This window comes from Exophiala dermatitidis (genome assembly GCF_000230625.1).
Source record: "Exophiala dermatitidis NIH/UT8656 unplaced genomic scaffold supercont1.6, whole genome shotgun sequence".
In the NCBI taxonomy this organism is placed as follows: domain Eukaryota; kingdom Fungi; phylum Ascomycota; class Eurotiomycetes; order Chaetothyriales; family Herpotrichiellaceae; genus Exophiala; species Exophiala dermatitidis.
Window position 1 is genome coordinate 1835592 of NW_008751651.1, and position 22956 is coordinate 1858547.

General features: G+C 50.9%; 12 protein-coding genes across 12 annotated transcripts; 7 read left to right on the forward strand and 5 right to left on the reverse strand.

The window, feature by feature from the left end:
• Positions 1–465: 465 nt before the first annotated feature.
• Positions 466–1394, reverse strand: HMPREF1120_07489 (50S ribosomal protein L44e; the record flags this gene model as incomplete). Its single annotated transcript, XM_009161714.1, has 5 exons — positions 466–505; positions 562–746; positions 806–898; positions 1205–1274; positions 1333–1394. 5 exons carry the CDS (start codon positions 1392–1394, stop codon positions 466–468), a joined length of 450 nt encoding a protein of 149 aa, XP_009159962.1.
• Positions 1395–1626: 232 nt separating this feature from the next.
• Positions 1627–2708, forward strand: HMPREF1120_07490 (uncharacterized protein; the record flags this gene model as incomplete). Its single annotated transcript, XM_009161715.1, has 3 exons — positions 1627–1722; positions 1773–2016; positions 2068–2708. 3 exons carry the CDS (start codon positions 1627–1629, stop codon positions 2706–2708), a joined length of 981 nt encoding a protein of 326 aa, XP_009159963.1.
• A 690-nt stretch (positions 2709–3398) lies between these two features.
• Positions 3399–4319, forward strand: HMPREF1120_07491 (microsomal epoxide hydrolase; the record flags this gene model as incomplete). The annotated part of the gene is made up of 1 exon (XM_009161716.1): positions 3399–4319. The coding sequence occupies one exon, from the start codon at positions 3399–3401 to the stop codon at positions 4317–4319; it is 921 nt and encodes a 306-aa protein (XP_009159964.1).
• An 816-nt stretch (positions 4320–5135) lies between these two features.
• HMPREF1120_07492 (cytochrome b5) lies at positions 5136–5483 on the forward strand (the record flags this gene model as incomplete). The annotated part of the gene is made up of 2 exons (XM_009161717.1): positions 5136–5315; positions 5406–5483. 2 exons carry the CDS (start codon positions 5136–5138, stop codon positions 5481–5483), a joined length of 258 nt encoding a protein of 85 aa, XP_009159965.1.
• A 334-nt stretch (positions 5484–5817) lies between these two features.
• On the reverse strand, positions 5818–8345 carry HMPREF1120_07493 (methylenetetrahydrofolate dehydrogenase (NAD+)). The gene is made up of 3 exons (XM_009161718.1): positions 8086–8345; positions 7261–7891; positions 5818–7084 (listed from the first exon to the last, which is right to left on the reverse strand). Exons 1-3 carry the CDS (start codon positions 8268–8270, stop codon positions 6845–6847), a joined length of 1056 nt encoding a protein of 351 aa, XP_009159966.1. The 5' UTR covers positions 8271–8345; the 3' UTR covers positions 5818–6844.
• Positions 8346–8494: 149 nt separating this feature from the next.
• On the reverse strand, positions 8495–11752 carry HMPREF1120_07494 (adenosinetriphosphatase). Its single transcript, XM_009161719.1, has one exon. The coding sequence runs from the start codon at positions 11498–11500 to the stop codon at positions 8561–8563; it is 2940 nt and encodes a 979-aa protein (XP_009159967.1). The 5' UTR covers positions 11501–11752; the 3' UTR covers positions 8495–8560.
• A 134-nt stretch (positions 11753–11886) lies between these two features.
• HMPREF1120_07495 (uncharacterized protein) lies at positions 11887–15639 on the reverse strand. Its single transcript, XM_009161720.1, has 2 exons — positions 15364–15639; positions 11887–15310 (listed from the first exon to the last, which is right to left on the reverse strand). The coding sequence occupies exons 1-2, from the start codon at positions 15449–15451 to the stop codon at positions 12243–12245; spliced, it is 3156 nt and encodes a 1051-aa protein (XP_009159968.1). The 5' UTR covers positions 15452–15639; the 3' UTR covers positions 11887–12242.
• Positions 15640–16669: 1030 nt separating this feature from the next.
• Positions 16670–17218, forward strand: HMPREF1120_07496 (uncharacterized protein; the record flags this gene model as incomplete). Its single annotated transcript, XM_009161721.1, has 1 exon — positions 16670–17218. One exon carries the CDS (start codon positions 16670–16672, stop codon positions 17216–17218), a length of 549 nt encoding a protein of 182 aa, XP_009159969.1.
• A 1145-nt stretch (positions 17219–18363) lies between these two features.
• On the forward strand, positions 18364–18867 carry HMPREF1120_07497 (uncharacterized protein; the record flags this gene model as incomplete). Its single annotated transcript, XM_009161722.1, has 1 exon — positions 18364–18867. One exon carries the CDS (start codon positions 18364–18366, stop codon positions 18865–18867), a length of 504 nt encoding a protein of 167 aa, XP_009159970.1.
• Positions 18868–19765: 898 nt separating this feature from the next.
• On the forward strand, positions 19766–19960 carry HMPREF1120_07498 (uncharacterized protein; the record flags this gene model as incomplete). Its single annotated transcript, XM_009161723.1, has 1 exon — positions 19766–19960. The coding sequence occupies one exon, from the start codon at positions 19766–19768 to the stop codon at positions 19958–19960; it is 195 nt and encodes a 64-aa protein (XP_009159971.1).
• Positions 19961–20388: 428 nt separating this feature from the next.
• HMPREF1120_07499 (uncharacterized protein) lies at positions 20389–20832 on the forward strand (the record flags this gene model as incomplete). The annotated part of the gene is made up of 1 exon (XM_009161724.1): positions 20389–20832. One exon carries the CDS (start codon positions 20389–20391, stop codon positions 20830–20832), a length of 444 nt encoding a protein of 147 aa, XP_009159972.1.
• A 794-nt stretch (positions 20833–21626) lies between these two features.
• On the reverse strand, positions 21627–22883 carry HMPREF1120_07500 (DnaJ protein, subfamily A, member 2; the record flags this gene model as incomplete). The annotated part of the gene is made up of 1 exon (XM_009161725.1): positions 21627–22883. One exon carries the CDS (start codon positions 22881–22883, stop codon positions 21627–21629), a length of 1257 nt encoding a protein of 418 aa, XP_009159973.1.
• Positions 22884–22956: the final 73 nt, after the last annotated feature.

Sequence of the window (22956 nt, forward strand, 5' to 3'; positions counted from 1 at the left end):
CGGCGGCACAATACGAGGAGTCGCAAGCAGTCGCTTCAAAAGCCGATGTGTCATGGGTAAGTCCGAATGGGTTTTAATTTGTTGCAGTTTTGCGTATGATGGTCCTTGGATTTGTTGCGGCCCCGATTCCATCAAGTCCCGAAACCCTTTTAAAATATGGCTCATGTGACACCACAAATGCGCATCGGGGATTGATCGACTGCAGACGTCGTCCGCCACACTCACAGCCCTATTTTTGGACGCAAGCACGGGTCGAAATACACACAACAAAACGAAGCAAAACTGGCGCAGTAGGTGGGCGTAGAAGAAGGTCAACATCAATGCCGAAGGAGTATCATTGGTATCTGGAGCACATCCGTCACCGGATTCCGGTGAGTATCATCATGATAACCGTGTTCCGTTCGCATTTTCTGTCCTTTGTGCATATTGCGTTCGCCATTCCGCGCAAAAACTGCAAGACACCATTTAGAACACAAGAGCAGCACCCTTCGTCTTCTTGTCACCACTAGAATCATAATTAGTCTCCGAGGCCACGGACATGGAGGGAGCAGCGCGGCGTACCCCAACTCGAAATGCTTGCAACGCTTCAGCGACAGTTGTGCCTTCGTCTTGCACACGGTGCACTCCAATCTGAGCACGACCTTCTTGGTTGTCTTGGCTTTCTTGTGGAACACGGGCTTGGTCTGACCACCATAACCGGACTGCTTGCGGTCGTAACGACGCTTTCCTTGAGCGAACAAAGATGCCTTCATCCCAATGTTAGCCGAATTTCCTTCTCGATCGCGCGAATGGTGGGCAGACTGACTTTTCCGGCCTTGTACTGGGTGACCTTGTGCTGGGTGTGCTTTTTGCAGGCCTTGCCCTTGCAGTAGGTGCGGCGGGTCTTCGGAACGTTGACCTGGCGAAAAAGAAATATTAGTATATTGTTGACCGAAACATCTCGCGGTGGAATTAATCGGAAATCTCGTCCTCCTCTTCGCTTTGCTCCTTCACATCTCGCAAGGTTGAACCGCATAGAAATCGTTGAAATCTCCGTCGGAGGAGATGGACGAAGCATCCGGAAGAGCAGAATTCGCCGGTCGCACACAAATGGCCCAAATACGTGTCTCTCAGCTCAAGGTTGTCCGACAAAGATGTACACGAACCGCCCTTGCGCCGCATCCCGAATCCAACTGCAATGAATGCTGAATGGTGTTCAACTCACCATTTTGACTGATTGATGGTAGCGTTCCTTGAGGCGGCGGTGTTGTCGAACTGATGGCGGATGTCCAGATCTGAGGTCGACAATGTCGGTGCAACTTGTGAAGCCCGCAGCCAGATGCCAAGACGCACATTGCGAACAAAAAAGTGCGTGTCAGGACCACCAAGAAAGTTTGCCGAAGGTAATCGGTCATGTGACTCGACTCGAATACGGACACGGATTTACTTTCAACCGTTCCGCTCGGGGAACTTTAAACTTGGAAGTGCCATCAAGGTGGGTCGTGGGAGCTCTACGCAGCCGTACTCCCTAACTCGACATGCCCAAGCCTGCCTTGTTGGTGCTATTGCGTCCCCTGTCGAACATTTTCTTTGTTTGGCGTCAGGGTGTAGGCAGGCTGGGGAAGTCGTGTTCAATTAGAGGGTAAAATGGCAAATATCGCGTTCGAAGACCTCTCTGGAGCCTCCACTCCTGTAACATCCAATCCATATGATGGATTGATCAACGCTTGTCATGGGGATCCTGTCCGTATTGCTATTCTACATTCCATCATCCTTTCTGATCGTTTCTCCAGAAATTAATTCAAGAACGGTACTCGGCTCACCGAGAGGCTAGAAACGCCCAACAACGGGAAAAGATACTCGGCCCGGATTTCACCGGCTGGACCTTGGATGAGTATCTGATTAAGTTGGAAGGTCCGCAGAAGGATGAAACCTTCCAGGATCCGCGGCATTGTCTCGTGTTCTGGGGAAGGCCTCCCGCAAAGGTCAGGAACTTGGTCAAAGTGATCCAGACCAAGCTTCTGGACGCTGCCCCAGGTACGTTTGATTCGTGGGCACCTTAACTGGATATGTCGACTTACAAGCTAGATATTTGGATCATGCCGCCGGACAACCTGCATATGACAGTAATGGAGGTTGCTCATTCCAAAACTGAAGAGGAGATCGCCGGTCTGGTGGATGCTGTAAAGGCCCATTATAAAGATATTGCCGACTACACAATGTCGCACCGTGCAAGACTGGTGAAGCCACTGCTCAGTTATGATACTGCCGCTCTAGCATTGAGCTTTGTCCCGGCGGCGGGCGAGACCACTTCGTATCGTCGCACTGCAAAGGATGATGAGTACACGTACCACCACCTCAGGCGAGACACTCATGCAGCACTTACCGAAGCTGGAATTCAGGTTGGCTCAAGATATGTCGTCCCCTCAGCGCATCTGACGATTGCGAGATTCAATTCTCCAAACGTCTTTGGCGAGGACCCGCTCGAAAAGAGCGTCACCCTCGATATCAAAAAACGGAAACATTGGATCAATGAGCTGGAATTGATCAACAAATGGCTTGAGGTGGAGTACTGGCCCGAAGAAGGGCATCTTATCAAGCCCGGTGGTGAGTGGGTGGTGGGCGAAGAGAAAGGCCTTGACTTCCGAAAGGGCACGTTATGGTACGGCGGTGGTGAGACTGTTTACCTCGGGGAAGGCTTCGTCCACGAGGAAGTCGTTGCAAGTTGATGAGAAAGTGTCCCCGGCAACAGAAGGGCGGTCTTTTAAAAGATTGAATGAACCGGCGAGGCACTTGACAACTCGCCCGCCGTTTTGGAGGAGTTATGCCATATATCATTCTATGACCTATTAACGGCTGTGCAAAGGAGGGGAGGTGGATGGGCGATGTTCCTTGCCGGCCATTTCGACAACGGTAGGAGAGAGTCTTGAGTTATCTGGCCTTGAGCTTTTCTCTCTGTGATGCTTAGAATTGGGATCCTGTCCTCTTATCAGTATACGATAGAATAAGGTATATCCGGTGCTTCTGCCTGGGGCATATTTGGGTTTGAGATTGAGCCGTTGATGGCTACGTGGTTGTGCGGGCAGGCAGTCTGCCAGACAGCCACTCATATCGACTTCGGAATACTATCGAGTACATACTCGCTCGACGTGTCTCCCATGATGAAGAAAGCAACATATCTTTGTACCTAGGTAATGAGAATAACCTTGAACCTGACTAATAAGTAAAGCATAAGCTTCGGGTCGCAATGACGCTGTGATGACGCTCAGGAAGGAACCCGCACAACATGTCGTGATTGTTAAGCAGAATACGCGGAGGGTCATCACCGCCCGTGCGATAAAAGGATAAATAAACATACTGCCCTATCCAGGAACCAGATGGTTCAAGAAGACACCCAGCAAGTCGCTCGAGCAGGCATTATGGCTGGCGTCAAGGTAGTCAACCGGGCCGCATACTTGAACCGCGAAGACCCGGAGATCAGGATCCATTATGTCGAGTCTTACCCGCCATCCAACCAGCAAAAGAAAGGCACGATTCTGCTAATTCATGGCTTCCCGGAAACATCATATCAATTCCGTCATGTAATGAAGCCCCTGGCCGAGGCAGGATACCATGTCATCGCGCCGGACAAGACGGGCCACGGATTCAGCAGCAAACCCATTGGCAACCTGCATCAGCAGGATCCATTCACGAAGAAACAGCTGGCAGCAGATCTGCACTACCTTGTGATGCATCTCATCGGAGTCAAAGACAAGATCCATCTCGTCGGTCATGATATCGGCGGAATGGTCGCGCACGCGTATGTGTGTCAGTTTCCCGAAGACGTAGCCAGCGTCAACTGGGGAGAATGTCCACTGCCAGGGTCGACCATCTACGAGAGCCAAAAGCACACACGAGACCTATGGCACTTTGACTTCCAGAGCCACCACCCAGATTTGGCTGTTGCGTTGGTCCAAGGGAAGGAGAGGATCTACCTCAAACACTTCTACGACCGGCTCACGCAGAACCAGGGCGCCTTCACACCCGACGTGGTCGACTTTTACGTCTTGCAATTCAGTGCCCCCGACGCTTTACGCTGTGCGTTCCTCACTTATCGGGCCTTCGAGACCGACGCGCAGCATAACAGAACGTGGAGGGACGAGACGGGAAAGGTGAAGGTTAGGGCCATGGTGCTTTCGGGTGCGGGTAGCTTGTTTGTCGATGTCGCAGGAGACATGGCACGAGAGTTCTACGACAATGTCACTGTAGGTGTTGTACAGGAGTCGGGTCATTATCTGGCGGAGGAGAACCCCGAGGGCTTCGTTCGGGAGGTATTGAGGTTCATTGAGGCTGAGGCTTGATTCTGGCTAGATACTTATAGTTTAGATCGGTGTACAATACAACTACCCCCGATCTGGCCGTCCACTTCTTGAGCCAGAAGACGGGGAAATCGAAAGCGACCGAAGATGCGAATTGTCAAAGTGTCCAATGAGATGAACTTGAAGTTGGCTGACCTGGGAGAACACCGGAGCGCGGGCCGGGTTGAACAACAGAGAACGATGGAGCGATGTCGTTTCGTTCTTAATTGCTGCTGCTGTATTGGACCTCGGCATCTGCTCGAAACTCCACCGTCGGCTTTCAACTGCGACTCGACTGACCTGCGCAACGGCCAAGTCTACCATCTTATATCTCCTTCAGAGACACTTCTCTCTTCTCGTACTTCTTGTTATACAGTATCTATACAGCGTCCACAAACAGAGCCCTCGCATTCCCGATCGAACACGGAAGTTCACCATCGACTAGACATCCCCACACTTCATCAACACGATCCATTGTTTGCGACCACAGCAGGGACACAACACGATCACAGTCGTTCCCGGTCTCTAATCACTTACAAAAGCCTGCTGCTCGAAGACCATTCAGTCGTCAGCGGACGCCATTTGGAATTCAATACCTCGTTCAACTCTTGCAGTGGTGTACCCCGTTACGAACCCATTTCCCATTGATCTCTCCGACGGCGATCACCCCGAGTTTCCCCAACTAAAGGGTATCCTCAATCGCGACCTCCAAAAGAGCACAAACCACAACCTGGTCGAGACAAGGACGCGCAATCGTCCCGGTCGATCGTCCATCCTCAGCTCTCTCATACACATACGTAAATCCAGAACAAAACCAAAATGTCAAAGACCTTCACCACGGCCGAAGTGGCCAAACACACCGCCAACTCCAATGAGGGCATGTACATCATCATCGACAACGGCGTGTACGACGTGACCAACTTTGTCGACGAGCACCCTGGCGGCGCGAAGATTTTGAAGCGAGTCGCTGGAAAGGACGCCAGCAAGCAGTTCTGGAAGGTATGTTTCTGTGTCTATCTATTTATCTACGCGCATTACATGTGGGAGAATCGATGGCGGCTAACATGATATGATGGCTCAACTCTATAGTATCATAACGACTCGGTTTTGAAAAAGTACTCTCCGAAACTGAAGATTGGCGAGGTCGCTGAGAAGGCGAAATTGTAGACAACTCGCGGATCGGAATCTCGGATCGCCCGTCTCGCAACGGCTGCCCCAGACGCAGTGGTTGATGTGGTATAAAGACGGGCTAGATGCGGAGACTCGGAATGACGACTTTGGTCTGTATATATGTAAAAGGAAGGGGGAGGATGCCTGCATACATTGCTGGTATGGAAAGACGAGGCCAAGGGGAGCCACAGGACGAGCGAATGGTACTTGATTGTGAGGCCAGAGTCCGTCTTCAAGTCAGCGCACCACCATAGATGATAAAGGCAGGCATGCTGCATCAACGAAGAACAAACCTCCGAAAGCGACGAAAGAACCCGACCCAGCATATATCTGCGAATATATACATATATTACTAGCATTTGGAGTTGTTATACCATGCCGATTAGTTCACCGGGGGAGAGTCTGATACAATGTGCACTGCGGGATTAATTGTAGATTCATGCATTGCACGTCCAGTTCAGACAGGTTTATTTGTGTGTCGACGGGCTCGATGGAGATTGGAAGGCGGAAATCAATTCTATAGTGCAATTCGGGTAGATGTATATGCGCTGCGAGTGCTTGCAAGATATGGGTATCAAACTTAGCAATACTCTGCAGAGGTCTCCTAGGACTTCCGCCGCCTTCTCCATGAGAAACCGAGCCGACCAGTTCCTGCATTTTATTCCTCCCCAGCTACACCTGCTCAGAAGCTCTTGAGCAAAGCTGAATTGGATTGGATAGGATAGGATGAGGAAGTGTACTGTACCTTGTAATATTAGGCACCTAGGTGTTAGGGGTCCTCAGCTGCCGATTTTGAACCCGCTAAAAGCGGCCCACCTGTCCAGGCAAGTTGAAGGGTACTGTACTGTACAACCAATAGACCGGAGTCCAGTCTTTGGCGTCTGTCATGGAGAGAAAGACGTTCACGAGTCATCCAGCATACATTGAATCATGCGCTGCAGTGGCATGTTGTGCAGTGGCGAGAAAACTGGACATGTCCGTCTCCAGACACATGTAGTGCCGAGGAGGCTCAGATTGGTCAGGCAGGGATTTTGGACCCAGTTGGATTGGTATTAACATGGTCCAAAAACCCTGATGAAGACGGCAATTTCAACTCTGGTCCCAGACATGGAGTCGGGCGGCTGCCATGACCCTGGGGTACGGGACATACTTGGAATGCCGACTTGAAGTCGATGCTGAATGATCTTGATCTTGCTCTTTCTCATACACTTCCTCACCTGGGTCATGATAGTTCCACCTGCTGTCGTTGCATAAGTGTCCCAGCACCAGCATCGGCGATGTCGGACACAGATTCCCCATGGCACCTGGAAGCAGATGGGAGAGGAATCCAATCTGATCTGTTGCACCGACGGAAGCGGTTATGAAGATGTGCCATTCACGATGGGCTGCGCCTGGGCCTGTGTAGTATTTTCTTCTGCCGGAGTGACTTTGGCATCATTGGACTCGGATTTGTTGTCAGACGTGGATTTGGATTTGTCAAGCTGTGCTTGCTTGTTCTGCACGATGCGGAGCAGGTTGCGCAGGAGCACGACGATGGTGACTTTGCCAATGGCGGGGACATAGATGGAAGCTCTCTCTTTGACCTCGGGGCCGAAGTTCTGCACAAGACCACATCAACGGTTAGCAACACTTTTTCACAGAAAAGTGGAACGAGCTTGTGATCCGGGGAATTTTCAAATAGCAATGCAGTGCAATGCTACAAAAAACATGAAGTGGGTTCAGCTGGGCCTAGTTCTGGAACGGAATCCTGAAGGGTGCAGAGTACAGTACATACCTTCTCACTCGAGAAATTAATACACACTGCCCCATCCTTGAGCAAGTGACACGGGAATTTGTATTTATCCCCCGGGACACCAGTGATAACAACGTCACACAGGGGCGCACAATTCTCAATAGTCCAGCCTTCCTTCTCGACGACTTCATGCTTGCGCTTCCGGATTCCCTCGCCACGCGTGAACTGCTGCACGCCCGTGACATCGACACTATAAACACAAGCGCCATCGTTGGCCAGCAGGGCCGCCAGCGGCCGACCGACCACTTCGGACCGATTAACAACACAAATCGTGCGCCCGAACAACCTGTTTCCGTAGGGCAGGATCGTGTTGTAAATGTGCAGATACTCCAGAATCTTAATCACCGCCAGCGGCGTGCATGGCAGGATGGATTTCATGGCTTGCTCCTCGTCCAGAAACCGGATGTTCTGGTACATGTTGAAAATGTACTGGTGACTGAGTCCCTCGACGTCCTTGGACACGTCCACGATTTGCTGTAAGTATTGGTCTTGTCGGTTGTTGAAGATCGGGTAGTAGACGATGATTCCGTCGACGGAGTCGTCGGTGTTGGCTGCCATGATTGTTTCTTCGACGTCGTCTTTTGCCACGTTTTTTAAGGAGTAGTCGAAGCCACTTTTGACACATAATAGGCATTGGTTAGGACGTCCGCCTTGCATTGATAAACGACCCATGAGAAAGAAACACCAGTCACAACCAACAAACACCGGGTGACCAACAAAACAGCAGATGCCGACTCCATCGCTCTCCACAAGATAAGACGCCAACACAAAACACAGCAAGCAAAAGCAACAAAAAGCCAGACTTACTTGTCTTTGGCCGTCTTCTCCGTCCAGTCCGCATATACCTTGGCCGCCGGGTCGTTATTGGCAAGTATACCGAGCAAATGTGGTTTGCGACCGAGTGTGCTGAGGCCCGCCTGCACTTCGCTGAGGAGGCCTTTGGCGATGTTTCCGGCCAAGATGACCTTGCACGGGTGCGCGTCCTTGGACATGTGGGCGGATGTGACTGTATATATCACCGCGAGGCAGATTTCAGTTGACGAGCGCCCAAAAGTTTGCGAAAATCGTTCTCAGAAAATCTTTCTGATAAGGGTCCCGTTTCGGGAACTGCAGGTGACGTGCATGGCACGTGGCAATGCTTGGCAGGGGTCAGCCTTGCTGAGTCAGATCATTACCAGGAACTTGGGAGACGACAACGGGTCAAAGCAGAAGCTAAGGGAGTGTACAGTCACAGGGTATATTCATGTCACTGGCTTGATAAGTAGCTAAAGTGTTCTGTCCATCATATCTTGCTCTGCGGCTTGCCCTCCCCCTTTGGAACCTTTTTTTCCACACCCAAAGAGTCAAGGTCTTTCTTCTTGTAATAATGAGGGGCCACTTCTATCAGCCACTCCGGTTTCAGCGGCATACAACTCCTCATGTATTCTTTGCTTGTCAGGACCAGTTCGTGATAGATCAGCCACTTCGGCCGGCTCTCGATGAGCACACTTGAAGGATGAATGTAGACGACTTGTCCATTCTTCACGGTCCGATAACTCTGACCATCCCGCTGCATTCTGGCTGAATGAGGAAAGAATCCGGCTGTGATTGCTTTCTGGATGGGTTCGATGTTGGATGATCCTCCACAACTCTTCGAGGCGTCCACCTCGACCCGATCACACAGCCTTGCCAGTTGATCCCGGACATCTCGTGCCCTGGTCAGACTTCTTTGCTGTAGGAAATTTTCCTTGGCCCAAACATAGCTGTAATCCGAGTCCACCCATTCCTGGAAGACATTCAATAGCGTCAAATGGTCCCCACCGTCTTTGTTGGTAAACCTTGCCCTCGCACTGTCGGCATGGATCTTCTTGTCCTTGGGTCGAAAGAATAGCGCCGACGCTTCGCCCAACATTGCAATAATGGAGAGTATCTCGTCCACACAGCCATACTTGTCAGCAGCCAGAATGGAGCGTGCAAGCATAGGATCTGTGGGAAACTCCGCCATTTGACGACCGATCTTGGTCAGCTCGCCAGCATTATTGAATGCACCCAGCGCGTACAACTGTTCAATAGCCCGCACGATCGTATCCGTGGGGGGAGGATCCATGAAATCAAAGTCGAGAAGATCGTTGATTCCCAGGCTTTTGAGCAAAAGGATTACTCCAGTCAGGTTGGTCCGTTGGATCTCTGGTGTCGTATTTTCTTCCAGCTCGTTTTTGTATGCCTGCGCCGTGTAGAGTCGGAAGCATTTGCCGGGACCGACACGACCGGCTCGACCGGCACGTTGGCCAGCAGACGCACGACTGCAAGGCACCACCACCAAAGACTCCATACCCGTGCGCGGGTTGTACTGGTTTTCTTTCACGAAGCCAGGGTCGATCACATATACAATCCCATCAATCGTCAGAGAAGTCTCGGCAATGTTGGTGGCGAGCACCACCTTCCTGGCACCAGGCGGGGTAGGCTCAAAGATTTTGGCTTGCAGGTCCGTCGGCAAGTTGGCATAAATCGGACAGATGATCATCTCTTTGATCTTATTTCCGAGCTTGCGGGCCGTCTCCTGCAGATTCGCTTCCATTGCCTCAATCTCCTCCTGACCGGTAAGGAAGACGAGTATGTCGCCAGGGCCTTGCGTGATGTGGATTTGGAAAACAGTGGTGATGGCGGCAGCAAGATAATTGGCTTCTGGTTGAGCTGTATAATGAATATCCACCGGGTATCTGCGACCAGGGATATTAAAGATTGGTGCGTCATCAAAGTATTTTTGAAACTTGTGAGCATCCATCGTAGCGGAGGAAATCAGAAGTTTCAAGTCAGGCCTCGCTCGGGCGATATCTTTCAGCAACCCACAGGCGATATCTGTACTGACAGTACGTTCATGTGCTTCGTCAATCATAAGGGCTGAGTATTGGGATAATTCCGGATCAGTCAGGAGTTCTCTCAGCAGCATACCGTCGGTCATGTACTTGAGCACCGTCTTATCGCTTGTATTGTCCTCAAAACGGATGGCATACCCGACCTCGTTCCCTAGTCGCTTCCCCATCTCTTCGGCAACTCTAGCAGCGACAGACATAGCCGCCACTCTTCGTGGCTGCGTACAGCCAATCTTCTTTCCGTCCTTGGTGAATCCAGCTTCATGGAGATATTGGGGGATCTGCGTGGTCTTCCCGCTTCCAGTCTCGCCCACGATGATGAGGACTTGATATTTTTTGACGGCCTCAATGATCTGATCTCGGAACTGGTAGACTGGGAGGCTTTTTCTTGTCTCCTCGATGCTCTTGGCTTTAGCCTCTGCGGCACTTAATCTCTGAGCTAGTTCTCGCTGCTCCTTCGTCATCCCCTTGCCTAGATCTCCGCCCACGGTCTCGGCCATGACGAATTTCATCTGCTGGCTCTCATCAAACACGTAGCCATATTCGCCTTCGTCGACAAACTCGGCTCGTTTGATCTGGGCCTCCGCTCTCTTGGTCTGCTCTTTCTCCCATTCCTCGTGTTCGGTGACGTACCGCTCTCGGCCACTTTCATCTCTGTCCACGTAACGCTGATACAGAGCTTGCTCCTTCTTGCGCTTGTCAATCTTCCCTTTCTCCGTGATATAGTCTTCGGGGAGAGCATAGCCATCAAGATGATCGTCGATACTCAATCGCTCCTCAGCGATACGTAGAATCTCCTTGTTGCGTGCAAATTCCTCCTTCTCCCGTTTCGTCAGGTTGGGATTGTCTCTCAGCTCCGCTTGCTCTTCGGCGACCTGCTTCCGCAAAAGAGCGAGTCTCTCCGCTTCTCTCTTCTTCAAGTAATCTTGTCTTGACCGGAGCCGCAAGTCGGGCATGGCTGCCTCCCTGGCCGCGGCGTCTTCTGCCAATGCCCGCCTTTGCGCCGTCGCACTGCCTTTGCTTGTTCTGTCTTCCACTATCTTCTTTGCTCGTTCTTCATCTCTCTTTGCCAGCCGCTTGGCGAACTCATCCCGTTCCCGTGCATCCGCTTCCCTTTCTCGTCGTGCCTTTTCTTCTGCCGATTCTGGGGGCGAGGGACTTTTCACACGGTGCGACGACGAACCGTCGGACAGTTTGACACGTTTGGAGGAGGACTCCTCGAACTCCGGGCCGTTGCCTTGCTCGTCATGGTCAGATATCTCTTCGTCTCCCCATCGGTCCTCGAAGTCTTCATCGTCGCGACGCCGTCTGTGAGCGGTGTTTCTTTTGTGGGATTTTATATGACGTTCGCTGGACTGCTGCTCAGCCATAGTCAAGAAGCGCTGTCAGGCCGATTCCTGAATTCACCTGGGAGGAATGAGGGCGGCGTTATAGCCAGCGGGGTTGTTCCAACCTCAGTGGGACAGCCGTGCGGAAATGAACGTTCGGAAGAGTATCGGGGGAGTAGGGGATGCGAGACAGCCTGAGGGGCGCATGAATAGACCCAGCCTGAGGTCCGCGAGACTATGAGATCGCTTTGTCGCCGCCTAAGTAAAGGCAAAAGCTATACACCACCGGCACTGCTGTACATGGGCTAACTTTCGACTTCGTCTCCCGCCACGGCCTTTGCCAAGATGCGGCTGTGTATTACATAAGCAAGGCTGCCATCTGGTCGCCACGAAACTCCTTCCATCTCCGACATTGTAGAACTTCGGAACCGTTTACGAAACTAATCAAGGGTTGCTTAGATCTAGCCTATCATCGCATACGCTCATAACGAGGTCACGTTGAGTTCATATTGCGAGCAACGTGGTGTATGGACGCCGGCTCATCGAGCACTTCCGGATCTGACCATAACCAACTTCCATCGACCCTACCAGCGACATATCACCAAGAGCACGAATACTACTATGCCCCTGTTTCGTTGTAGAGACATGATATACCAGAGATACCCAGTCTTTTCTGTCGCATTCTTCCATTTTGAAACTCTCTTCAATCCTGTAATCCTGGTCCAAATAATGGCGTTAATTGGCAGTTGTCTCTCTACGACAAATCTAGACAACCAAATCAATTCTATGCATCATCGTCGTCGTTTATGTCGTCAACCTCCCTGAGCCATGCGGCTCGTGCATCGACAGCTTCCTTCCTCACGTCTCGTTTCGGATCGTCCAGTACGCTGGTAAGGCCGTGCAACACCTCTCGCTTCAATCCAAGAAGAGGATTCGCCCTGGAGCCTGTCTTGCCAACATACTTGGGCAACAGCCCAAGACAACGCGCGGCAAGTCTGCGGGTTGTTGGAAGGTTGGCAGTAGGAGCAGTCTTCGCTGCTTTCGAACCTAGAGATGATCTGGACTTAGGCAATGTGGCAACAGCGATCAACCGCTTGACCAAGGCGGGAATATGCCCGCTCTCCTCCAAAGCCGCCGGGTTGTTTGATATCACCACAGCCAAGGTCTCCAGGGTGGCTGTCTTCACCATCTGATCTGTCACGTCCAAGGACTGGAGAAGAAGGGGTAACAAGGTGGGCAATTCTGGCATCACAATGTTGGATGGCACACTTGCCAGGATGCCGCTGAGCGCTATGAGATAGTTTTCTTTCTCGGTCGGGGACTGAGAAGCTCTGAATTTCTCGGATATAAGGGGGGTCAGCATCTGGAACACACGTTGTGGAGCAAGCAGCCTAATCTGCGCGAAGTTCTTCCTAGACAGGACATCGTCTGAGGATAGAATAGTGGCAAAGCCCATGGCTGCCTTCCGACAGACCTCCGCGGGATAATGCCCTTCATCAAGCAGACCAACAAGGCTGGTGAGGTATTGATCTGTCTTAGGACTGAGTCGAAGGATCAGGGCCTTGATTAGTGTAAAGGCAGCTCGAATGTTGAAGTCGCGGGGTGGGGACCCGTCCATTGGCTCATCCTGAAGATTGGACAGCGTGTTTGAGAGGAGATTGTCCACGAAGTCCAAGTCTGCCGTTTCAACGTGCTTGTTAACGTAAAGAGCGATCTGCAGAAGACAGCTTTGAGTAATCCCACGGCTGGTGGATTTAGAGGCGAATAATATCAGTTGGGTGATTGTCTGGGGTATTTGTGTCTTGTTGAGAACGAAGGATTGTGTGTTCCGCGGAATTGCTGCCAGGAGCCAGGTTGACAGAATGGTAACAGTTGGGGGCTCCAACAGGCTCAAAAGGTCGACTGACTGCTTATCCTCAGTGCTGTCCCGGAATAAGAGATATATATTCTCTGCAGCTAGTTGAACCTTATCAGGCGCAGAATGTCGGATGATCAGGTTCATGATGCGGCCTACCAGATCAAGCACGGCTTCGTTGGTGAGTGGGCCGCTTTTGGCTTCCGTTGTTCTGCGAGAGATGCCGATGACTACACGATCGTAATATGCATCGAGGGACGAGTTCGCCGCAGTTGTAGCACGATTCAACACGTAGAAGATCGTGCCCAGCACGGAACAGGTATAGGGGAAGGATGTCCTGTTGTCTGATTTGCAAAGGAGATCAACCTTGTTCAAAAGCCGCCGCATTAGAGTCTCTTGCAAGCCCCTTTCGACACTGATCTCAGCCAGTCCTTCAAGAACCGGATTATAGTCGTCTGGGACGGCTTCGTCTTCTGAATCCGGCAGACGTGCCAGGAATGCTGGAAACGCGATATCAGAGATCAAGGCCGGCTTGAAGTGTGATATCTCTGCCAGCGCAGCCATTGCTTTCTTTTTGAGTTCATCACGGCCGTATGACTCTTCTTTCAGAACAATATCGTTGAAATACTGGACGAAAAGGCCAATTTCATCATCCGAGAGCATTGATCTCATCTTCGAAATCAAAAGCAGACCGTTTGCCGCCGTTAGACGAAATGACACCTCTTCTTTGACCGTGCCCATCAGCGCTTGACTGTAGAGGGCCACAAATTTGTCTTTGAAATCAATCATTATGTTTTCACGACCTTCAGGGTTCCTTTCGCTCAAGCCCGTCCATGACCCATAGACCTCAAGAGAAGCTTCAAACAGCAGGTTGGTAACCTCAAGAACAGCTCTCTGCTGTACCAAGCCCTGTGAAGATTGGTGTATCGTAAACAGTGCCGGGCCAACCGCTTTGATCACAATCTCGAATGCCGGTACCGAGGCTGAAGCAACTGCTTTCAGAATAGTCCCTGATGCCTTCGCTTGGCGTGATGCTGGCTCTTGCAGATGTTCCAGACATTCTTTGGTGATCGGCTTGAGATACTGGAGGAGTGGTGAGTTCGGAGAACTGGGTGCAGTGGTAGAAAGGCACCGGGCGATGTTGCTAAGCACGCGCAGTGCTTCCTCGGCCAATTCCGGTTCCTGTGCCTGTAGAACTTCGAACTTCACAGCATCCCACAGAGTTATGGAGTACTGGCTCATGGTCGCAGGGTCATAATTGCCGGCACATGCCGCAAGAGTCTGCAGAACATCTTTCTTCACTGTATTGGATGTCGAGTCAAGGCGATCCAACATGTTTGGGAAGGTATGGGGGGCGAAGGTAGAGGTGGATGCCAGGCAATCGCGCAGCCTGTCCTTGAGGTCCTGGGCGGTTATGCCATATGGATCGTTCGGGGGTGGCCGAAATGTGATGGGAAAATAGGCGTAAACCGAGTCGAACATCATCTCGACATGCTTCGTGATGTCCCACTCCACCATGAGGACCCGCAACATTGAGAAGATGAGCATAAGATTCCGAGGATCCTTTTCGCCAGAAACGAGTTCTGTGATCCCTATAAGTGATTCCTCGCCCATGTCCCTGATGGCTTTGCGACGGTGTTCAAGAAGTTCATTGACCAGCTGAAGAACCCGGTATCTGCCCGCCTGGTTGCGTGTCTGCAAATCCGAGAAGTGCTCAAATATCGCTCTCAACACCATTTGTGCCATCTCATTTGTAAATCTGTCCAAGCTCTGCAGCTTGGACAGACCATCGATTGCGCCGCCATCCTCGATCCGATCGCACAGGAATTGGCACAAGACCTGGATTTGCTGGCGTGAAAGGTATTTTGGGGGCAGCGCAGAGATCACGGCGACAAGGTAGGAAATAGCCCTGGCTCGAATTTTGTCGTCGCCATCGTTGATGTATTCGCCCAGAGACTGGACGACGTCTATCAGGGTAGTCTGCCGTGTTTCCAATTCTTTTTCGGTCAGTGCCACTCGAGAAACAACTGCGCATGATATGAAGACTTACTCTGGGCGGTCGACTTTGCGATTTCCGCAGCCTCACGTTTGTCGCTCTCAACCGCAAGCACATAGTCCCGCGCGTCGGATAGAGCCATGATACATGGTTAGTGGTCGGTCAAGGACAGCGGCGGGAATATTTATTTGCAGAATGCAAATAATGACATGGGTACAGTTCCTAGCAGCACATTGTTCAGTACCACTGACTGGCCTGCACTGGCCGCCCCGGAGTCCCACCTTTACAAAAAGAACGAGATTCACTGGGCCGCAGGGTGCGATTTGATCGTTCAAGTTCCCGCGAAACTGATACGACAAAAAATTCCATCCGTTCGCCAGAGTTTCCTCACCGGGCTAGAGAGGGCAGCCCTTCCCTACCCCCCATCAGCCTCCCCGTCTTTGGATCCCGCTTCAAGGCAACCCATCCTCATGCAAGATGAGATACGCGACCCCGATCTTAGTTCTTAATACCATGGCGGACTACTAGTATTGCGAACCTTTCAAGAGTGGCCTGATGCTTCCTGCTTATCCTGGTCATCTCGAATTGCTTCCTTCCAGTTATGTCGAAACACTGGCGTCTCAACTCATCATGGACTTCCTAGGTTGGTACCCATCCGCATGTCCATGTCGCATGAATACGTTCCAGGGTTTTGCCTAGGTAAGAAGTTGGTGTTTGCGTACCGCAATGTCACCATCAAATGACGGCCCATGCCCCAGAGTGCTCTTTCCGTGACTGCTGGTTGCCATGCACTATCAGAACCAGCTCCAGAAGGACACGAACAACCTCCAACGAGCTTGAGGGCGTATAGCCGACATTTCCCTTTGAGCCTCCGGCGGACGGGAAAACTGATGATGGCAATGCCCTGGAGATAGGAAAAATACCCTTTGCCTCCGTCAGGTCGGAATCCCAGCTATTGCAAGGGCACATTCTCAGCAGCATTCACATGCCGCATGCATTGCTATCATCTTCACTGGTTTATGCAAGCTTCAACAAGACGCTGTTGGTTTCCATATCTTAGGTTCGCCATGAGTCTTGCATGTCACACCCCAGCCCTTTGTGAAGGGGTAGTACACAAGCACCACTGCAAACGCACGACGTTACTCCGTTTAAGGAACATGGAGACGTTGCAGGTAGGCAGTCATGTGGCAAACGGGCTGCTTGAACGCCATACAAGGTGAGAAACCACAGGAGTATATATTGCCTTTGATTTCAGGTTTCGGGATTAGATTTGCTTCAGGAACAAGCACTCGTCTCTGATGAGGAAAACAACCTGAACAAAGTCTGCAACATCCACACTTCTTGACATACCTATATCATAATGTCAGGTTATTACGGTAGAAGTCCTCGCAGCGAACAATCCAGCTCTCGAAACCCCGATCGAGAACGGGAAGGACAGCGCCGTGACGACCACCGTAAGCGTGAGGAAGAGGAACATGATCGAGACGAGTACGACCATGAAACCAGGTATGATCCCGAACGAGAACAGAGGCTCAACGATGCGTACGACAACTTCAAGACCGAATACGTACGTGAACAGAAATTTAAGTACCTTTGGTCAGAGGAAGGAGCTTCAGCAGATGAACGCACCGGATCGTACGGGGACCGCGCTGGTTGGTCGGACCCGCTGGAACGCACCCTCGAGGACAGAGTGGATCGACTTGCATGCAGCGATGACAATAGACGCACTATGGACGCGAACTCAGAGAATCGCATCATCGCCAGGGACTTTGCTTATGCTGCTGATGATCGTCGGAGCAGAACCTATGAAGACCCACGGCGCTCGTATACCCCTCGCACCTCTCTAGATGACGGGGCATCCCGTGCATCTGGGTCTTCGAAGGACAAAAAAGGGAAAAGACGAGCTTGAAGGTCGAGATCCCATGGCATCATCCCAAAGTGTGTGGGATACGCTAGCTAGACAGTAGATGCCATACCAGATCACGGAGGGCATTCTCTAGGTCTCTTGCTCAAGCGAGTCTTACATATTCTGTCGTAGGGCACGCCGCTCTTAATAAGGCCAGCAGCCCCAGCTCACAGCTTCCTGGCTCTATGAACATAGTAGGCATCATAACATGAATACCATCCATTAATCTCATAAATTCGAAACGTTAAAAAAGCTCCTGTAGACTGCACTAGAGCTTGCTTCCATGGAAACTGTGGCCCATACCTAGGTAATCTAGCTGCGGGGATGTATGTATAAACTATTCTCAAGGAGTGGAACTGCATGGGGTGCAGCTCACGCTGATGGAAACGAGTTTAAAATCGAACAAAGTTAGGCTACAAGCTACCTTCAAGAAATTCGAAGCGGTGTCCTGATGGGTCCAGATAATATGTTACTGTTCTACATTGAAAGGTGGCGGACTAGTACGGCACCTGCGACCTGAGAAAGGTACCTACTAGGTAGAAATGAGCCCTTTTCGGCCAAGCCTTGCACTTCCTCCCTTTTTACCTTAACCCCAGCATCAGCAATACGTACCTAGGTTCGAACACCAAGCAACCTTCAGACGATATTCTCTCGATGCCCATCGCAGAACCCCGAGATGCCTGAAAAACCCATCCAACTTCAAACGCAAGATAAGTTGCCTTCCGCTACGCTTAGAAAGATGCAGTCACACATCATGGCTTCCTGTTTGCTTGTCACCAAGCTCCTGGTTATAAAGTGCAAGACCTCCAAAATACCGCTCATCCACCATGGTTCATTCGTTTTCAAACACATTAGACGCCGTTTACACCACAATCACAATGACGACTGACAGCCAGTTGGTATCCTGACGATATAGCTCACCCTGTCATCTTGGAAATGCCACCGTCTGCTGTGTCACGTCGCAGTGATGCCTCAAAAAATGGATATAAAAAGGTCAGTTTTGAGATGAAAGCTTACCTAGAATGCCATCAGCTTGATCAAATACCTGTATCTGCTTAAAGTCCCCTTCTACGGATCCAGATCACGATTGCAGTATCAAATCTATCAATATTAACACAGGCACAGAAATACCGAGCGATTTTATCACCATGTCCAGCTCCAAATACTCTGATCGGAACGACAAAGGCAAAGGAAAAGAAAAAGCGAAAAAAGAATACGACTCTGAAGACTATGACGACGACTACGACTACGACTACGACCTCCCCGACAAATCGCATCTCTACGAGAAAATGCACGAGGGTTACACTACCAAAGCCATGATGTCAAAGCACATGGGCTCAGATATCTATCCAGCCCGACATGCCTCGTTCAACGACCACGGTAACGCTCAGATCACCCGCTCCAATACCCGTGACGACGGCGACGACAAATGGCATGCTGACCTGCCGCGAAGAAACGAAGTCTCGAGAGAGAACTATAACAATTTCAATAAGGAGCTGCCGAAACACAAGATCCAGCCGAGAGACTTTGCTTATGTCGAGTCCAGTAGCAAACATTGGAAGTCGCCTGAGTTGGGGAGGGATCATTCGGTTACGAGTTCGACGCTGAGGAGAACGATTGATAAGTATCCTAAGGAGGAGCGTCGTCGTTGATGACCTAAGGTCTGCACAGACGACATCTGCACGGGGAGGTGGTTAGATGTGTATAGATGTATTTGATACTGAGATAGATGGCATTGCTGCGAAAGTGGTAGGGCAGTGCAAAGTCCATAATAGTCATTAGCTAGAATCTGGCCGATAGAACTCAAATGCTATGGTTACCTTCGATTCTAGAGCAGTACACCAGCCTTTTCAGAATCATCTGCATACTGCGTGTGGTACAACGTGGGAAATCATCGAGTCATTCGGAATTAGAATCATATGGATGGATCGATTCATCGATTCTGATTCCGGCATCGATTCCCTTGGCAATTCCTCAAGAATCGATTCATGAATCGATTCCCTGGTTCGGGGGTAGACCCACTGGATCAGAATCACCAGAATCAACGGCCGCCAACGCTGGTTTGATAATAGGACAAAAGATACCACAAAAAGTTCCCTTTACGCGTCAGCAACGGTCGGCTCATTGATTCTCAACTCACTGGTACGTCAGTCTCCCAACGTGTAAGCCGTAAGACCAGAGATAAGCCAGTCCGCGATTATCGAGGAGACATCAAAGTGGTGTACTATTCAAACGGAGGTCGATTTGCAGACCGACTCCTCGTCGAGCTGCTGAGCCGCAAACAATCGTCATACAATGTCACCCCCCTCTGCAGCCAACAGACACCAAAGTCATGCTCAAGTGTTGGCAAACAGGTTCCCATATCACCTCTTCAGAACAGTCATCCGAACAAGTATATAAGCTCCTCATGGATCAGCACATCCTTCAGTGTCCACAACTCCCACATTATCAACTTATCAGAAGACCCGGAAAGATAAACCAAAGAGTCAACGAGCCGATATCTCAGCCACATTTGTCGACAGTACATACAAAGCCATCTCAAGCTCCAACATGGGCACTCACGACATCGTGGACCGCGGCCGAAAACCCCGCCGGGAAGAAAGACGTGACCCAGAGGCCGAGGAAGCAACGTGGTCAAATGATAAAGCAGCCAAAGACAGAGACAAGAACAATGTGGCAGGGCGGGATTTCGCTTACGAAAAGACCGATCCTAAACACTGGAATTCGACTTCGAAGAAGAAATAGGGGAAGTGGATGCCAGTAGAGCTGTGAAGATATCAACAAGTACTAGGACAAGTTTCAACAGGATATCATAATAGGCAGCGAGAGCAGACAAGGGGCGCTATCAGGCTAGCGTGATGATACCAATGCCTATAAGGCATAATAATAAAGCATCTGATGAAGCCCTTCCAAGTTCACACTTTTAGTGCAGACGCTCACAGTGATCGTGTTCATTCCAACGACAATAGCCATGTCACTTCGTTCATACATGAGTGGACACTGACAGTGACAATTGTCGCAATACATCCATCTTCGCCGCGGTGAATGAACAAACTCACCTTTGTCCGCACCTCCATAGACCAGAGAGAAACAGTCTGCAGAAGAGCACCTGAGATCGGCACCAAGACAGACCTACCCAGCAGGACAACAGACCGCGCACTTAAGCTAACAACATGTCCGACTATCACCTACTCAACGCTGAAAAAGAGAAGCGGCGCGAAGAGCGCGATGCCCGACGTGAGCGTGATCCAGAATACGAAAACGTCGCATTCGACAACAGCAAGACCGAGAACATACGCCACCGGTTCAGCAAGTACTATCCGCTCCAGGGCGACTCGATCGAGCAACACGAATATCTCGAACGTGAGCGCGCGTCGGCCTCGAAGCCATCCGCTCTGGCTGCGCTGAATGAAATGGACAGGGCGCATGTGACTGCCGAAAACCAACAAGCGTGCATTGACCGGCAAGCCGCAAAAGTCGAGACCAGGGATTTTGCCTATGAGAAGGACCATCCTCTTCACTCGGGATATCAGATTCATACTTACGCCGAGAAGAAAAGAGATGCTCAACGTGTCTTTGAGGACTATTATGAGTCTGTAAAGAGGACTAAGGAGTGAATGGCTCGCAGAAGGATGTGCTCACCGAGGGGCTTATGCTGTTCTACCTTGGCTGCGCATGAGGATCAGGATCACATGGTATTCATTCACTCTTAGAGGTAGTTGGTGTACCACTGCTCCACGACCTCAGAGGTCAGTGAATTCGATGATTGCATGGGCCCTCAGACCGGTAATCCTGGCCAGGGCGTTCAGAGTGTCGTTGGAATAGTGGGGGACGCCCGTTTCAGTGGGAGAGGGAATGGAAATCCGGATCCATAGCCAGTCAGCAGTGCGCAGCCAATGGGTTGCCGATTGAGCGAGGTGCATTTACCACAGACAGTCTGATGCTGGCGCTCATGTACCTTGATGCTTTCATGCAAACCCGCATACGTTTCGGGCGGTGACCCCATGGTCGTCAGATCATGCAGGTTCTTCGTTCATACTTAGTCACTGATCGTAGTGCAGCATGAGATGGAATTTGTCAAATGAGAGAAGGTCGTGCTGACCGCCTCTCAGTGTCATTTGCACGCCGTGTTACCCACCCAGGTCCTGTTGTAAGATACCGTGATCCCACCGTGGTTGCAGATCGGTTGGGGAAGGTTCAGGCTGGGAAAAGGGGCAACCTGATTATGTAAGAGACAAGGCTGAGGGACTAACCTGAAATGTATCTTAGCCAGATCCACCTTGTAGTATTGGACCAGCACTCACCCATCATATCAAGCCCACGGCAAACAACACATATAAGGTCAGCCAGCTTTTCAATCAGTGTTATTACATCGCACAGTTCGTCCATTCATTCATCATTCTCCCCAGGTCTATAACTCATCCTTTATTGGTACAGCTGCGAGTGGCCTTCCACTATCCTTGAGTAGGTCCACGCCCTTTTTCTTACGCCATTTCTCCCAAACATCCCAAAACTCCTTTTCCATGCCACTTTCCATCTGATCGGGAAGGATGACCTTGTATTCGACATACAAGTTGCCGAACTCGCGTCCATCGTGATCGTGTTCATGGACATGTCCCTCGTGCCAGATCGGCATGCCTTCACCATGAATAGTATCCACTTGATTCGGTTGGACGACTTCGCCACGCTTCCGGGACAATTGAACAACATGCCCGTCGAGATGGGTCAAGTTGCGCGTCCAATCACCCATCCAAGCCTCCCGCAGACTCAAGACTTCTTTCCAATACAAATCGTCGCCTTTGCGTCGGAAAAATGTCCCGTCTGATCGCAGACTCTCGTCCTCGTTGATCTGGGGTTCAGACTCCATAATGTACACGTACAGATTGCCCGCAACATGATCAGGGTGCTCATCAGCTTCGCTTTCAAACACCAGGCGGTGGCCTTTGGGCATGCCTCTCTCGACACTGGCGGTTAGAGTCGTGGGTCCTCTGACAACTTTGCTGCCTCCACAGACTTTGCATTTGTGTTTGATTGACTTGCCCTGTCCGCCGCACTGATCGCAGGCCATTTGGACCTGTTGGAATATGCCAGGGGCCAGCATATGTTTCTGGATGATCATGCCTCTGCCGCCACATTTGTTGCATGTCTCGACTTGACCGTCTGCAGAACCGGACCCTTCACACTCCTCACAGATCTGTTGTTTCTCAATGGTGAACTCGGTATCCTTGCCGTTGTAAAAGTCCCGCAGTGGCACGTGTAAGCGGACCTCGAGGTCGGGACCACGTCTCACTCCCCCTCCACCGCCAAAGTGGCCACTACCGCCGAAGAACCTCGAGAACAGATCGAATGGGTCATGGCCGTGTCCGCCTCCGCCACCTCCTCGCTTATGATTCTCCAGTCCTTCGTGCCCATACTGATCATACACTTTCCGCGTCGTTGGGTCGGACAAGACTTCATAGGCTTCGGCTACTTCAAGGAACATCGCTTCATCGCCTGATGCTTTATCTGGGTGGTATTTCTTGGAAAGGGTACGGTATGCTTTCTTCAGGTCTCGCTCTGAGCAGGATTTGTCCAGGCCGAGAACTTTGTAGAAGTCTCGGGCAGCAAGAGTGCAAGCAAAGAGGGCGAATAGGGCAAGGGCATGCGACGCGAGCTGGAGGAGCAACATGCTGGACACCCTTCGCTTTCAAAGCGCGCAGTTCAGAAAGAGAGTGAAGGTGAAAGTCTGAAAGATTTGAGCG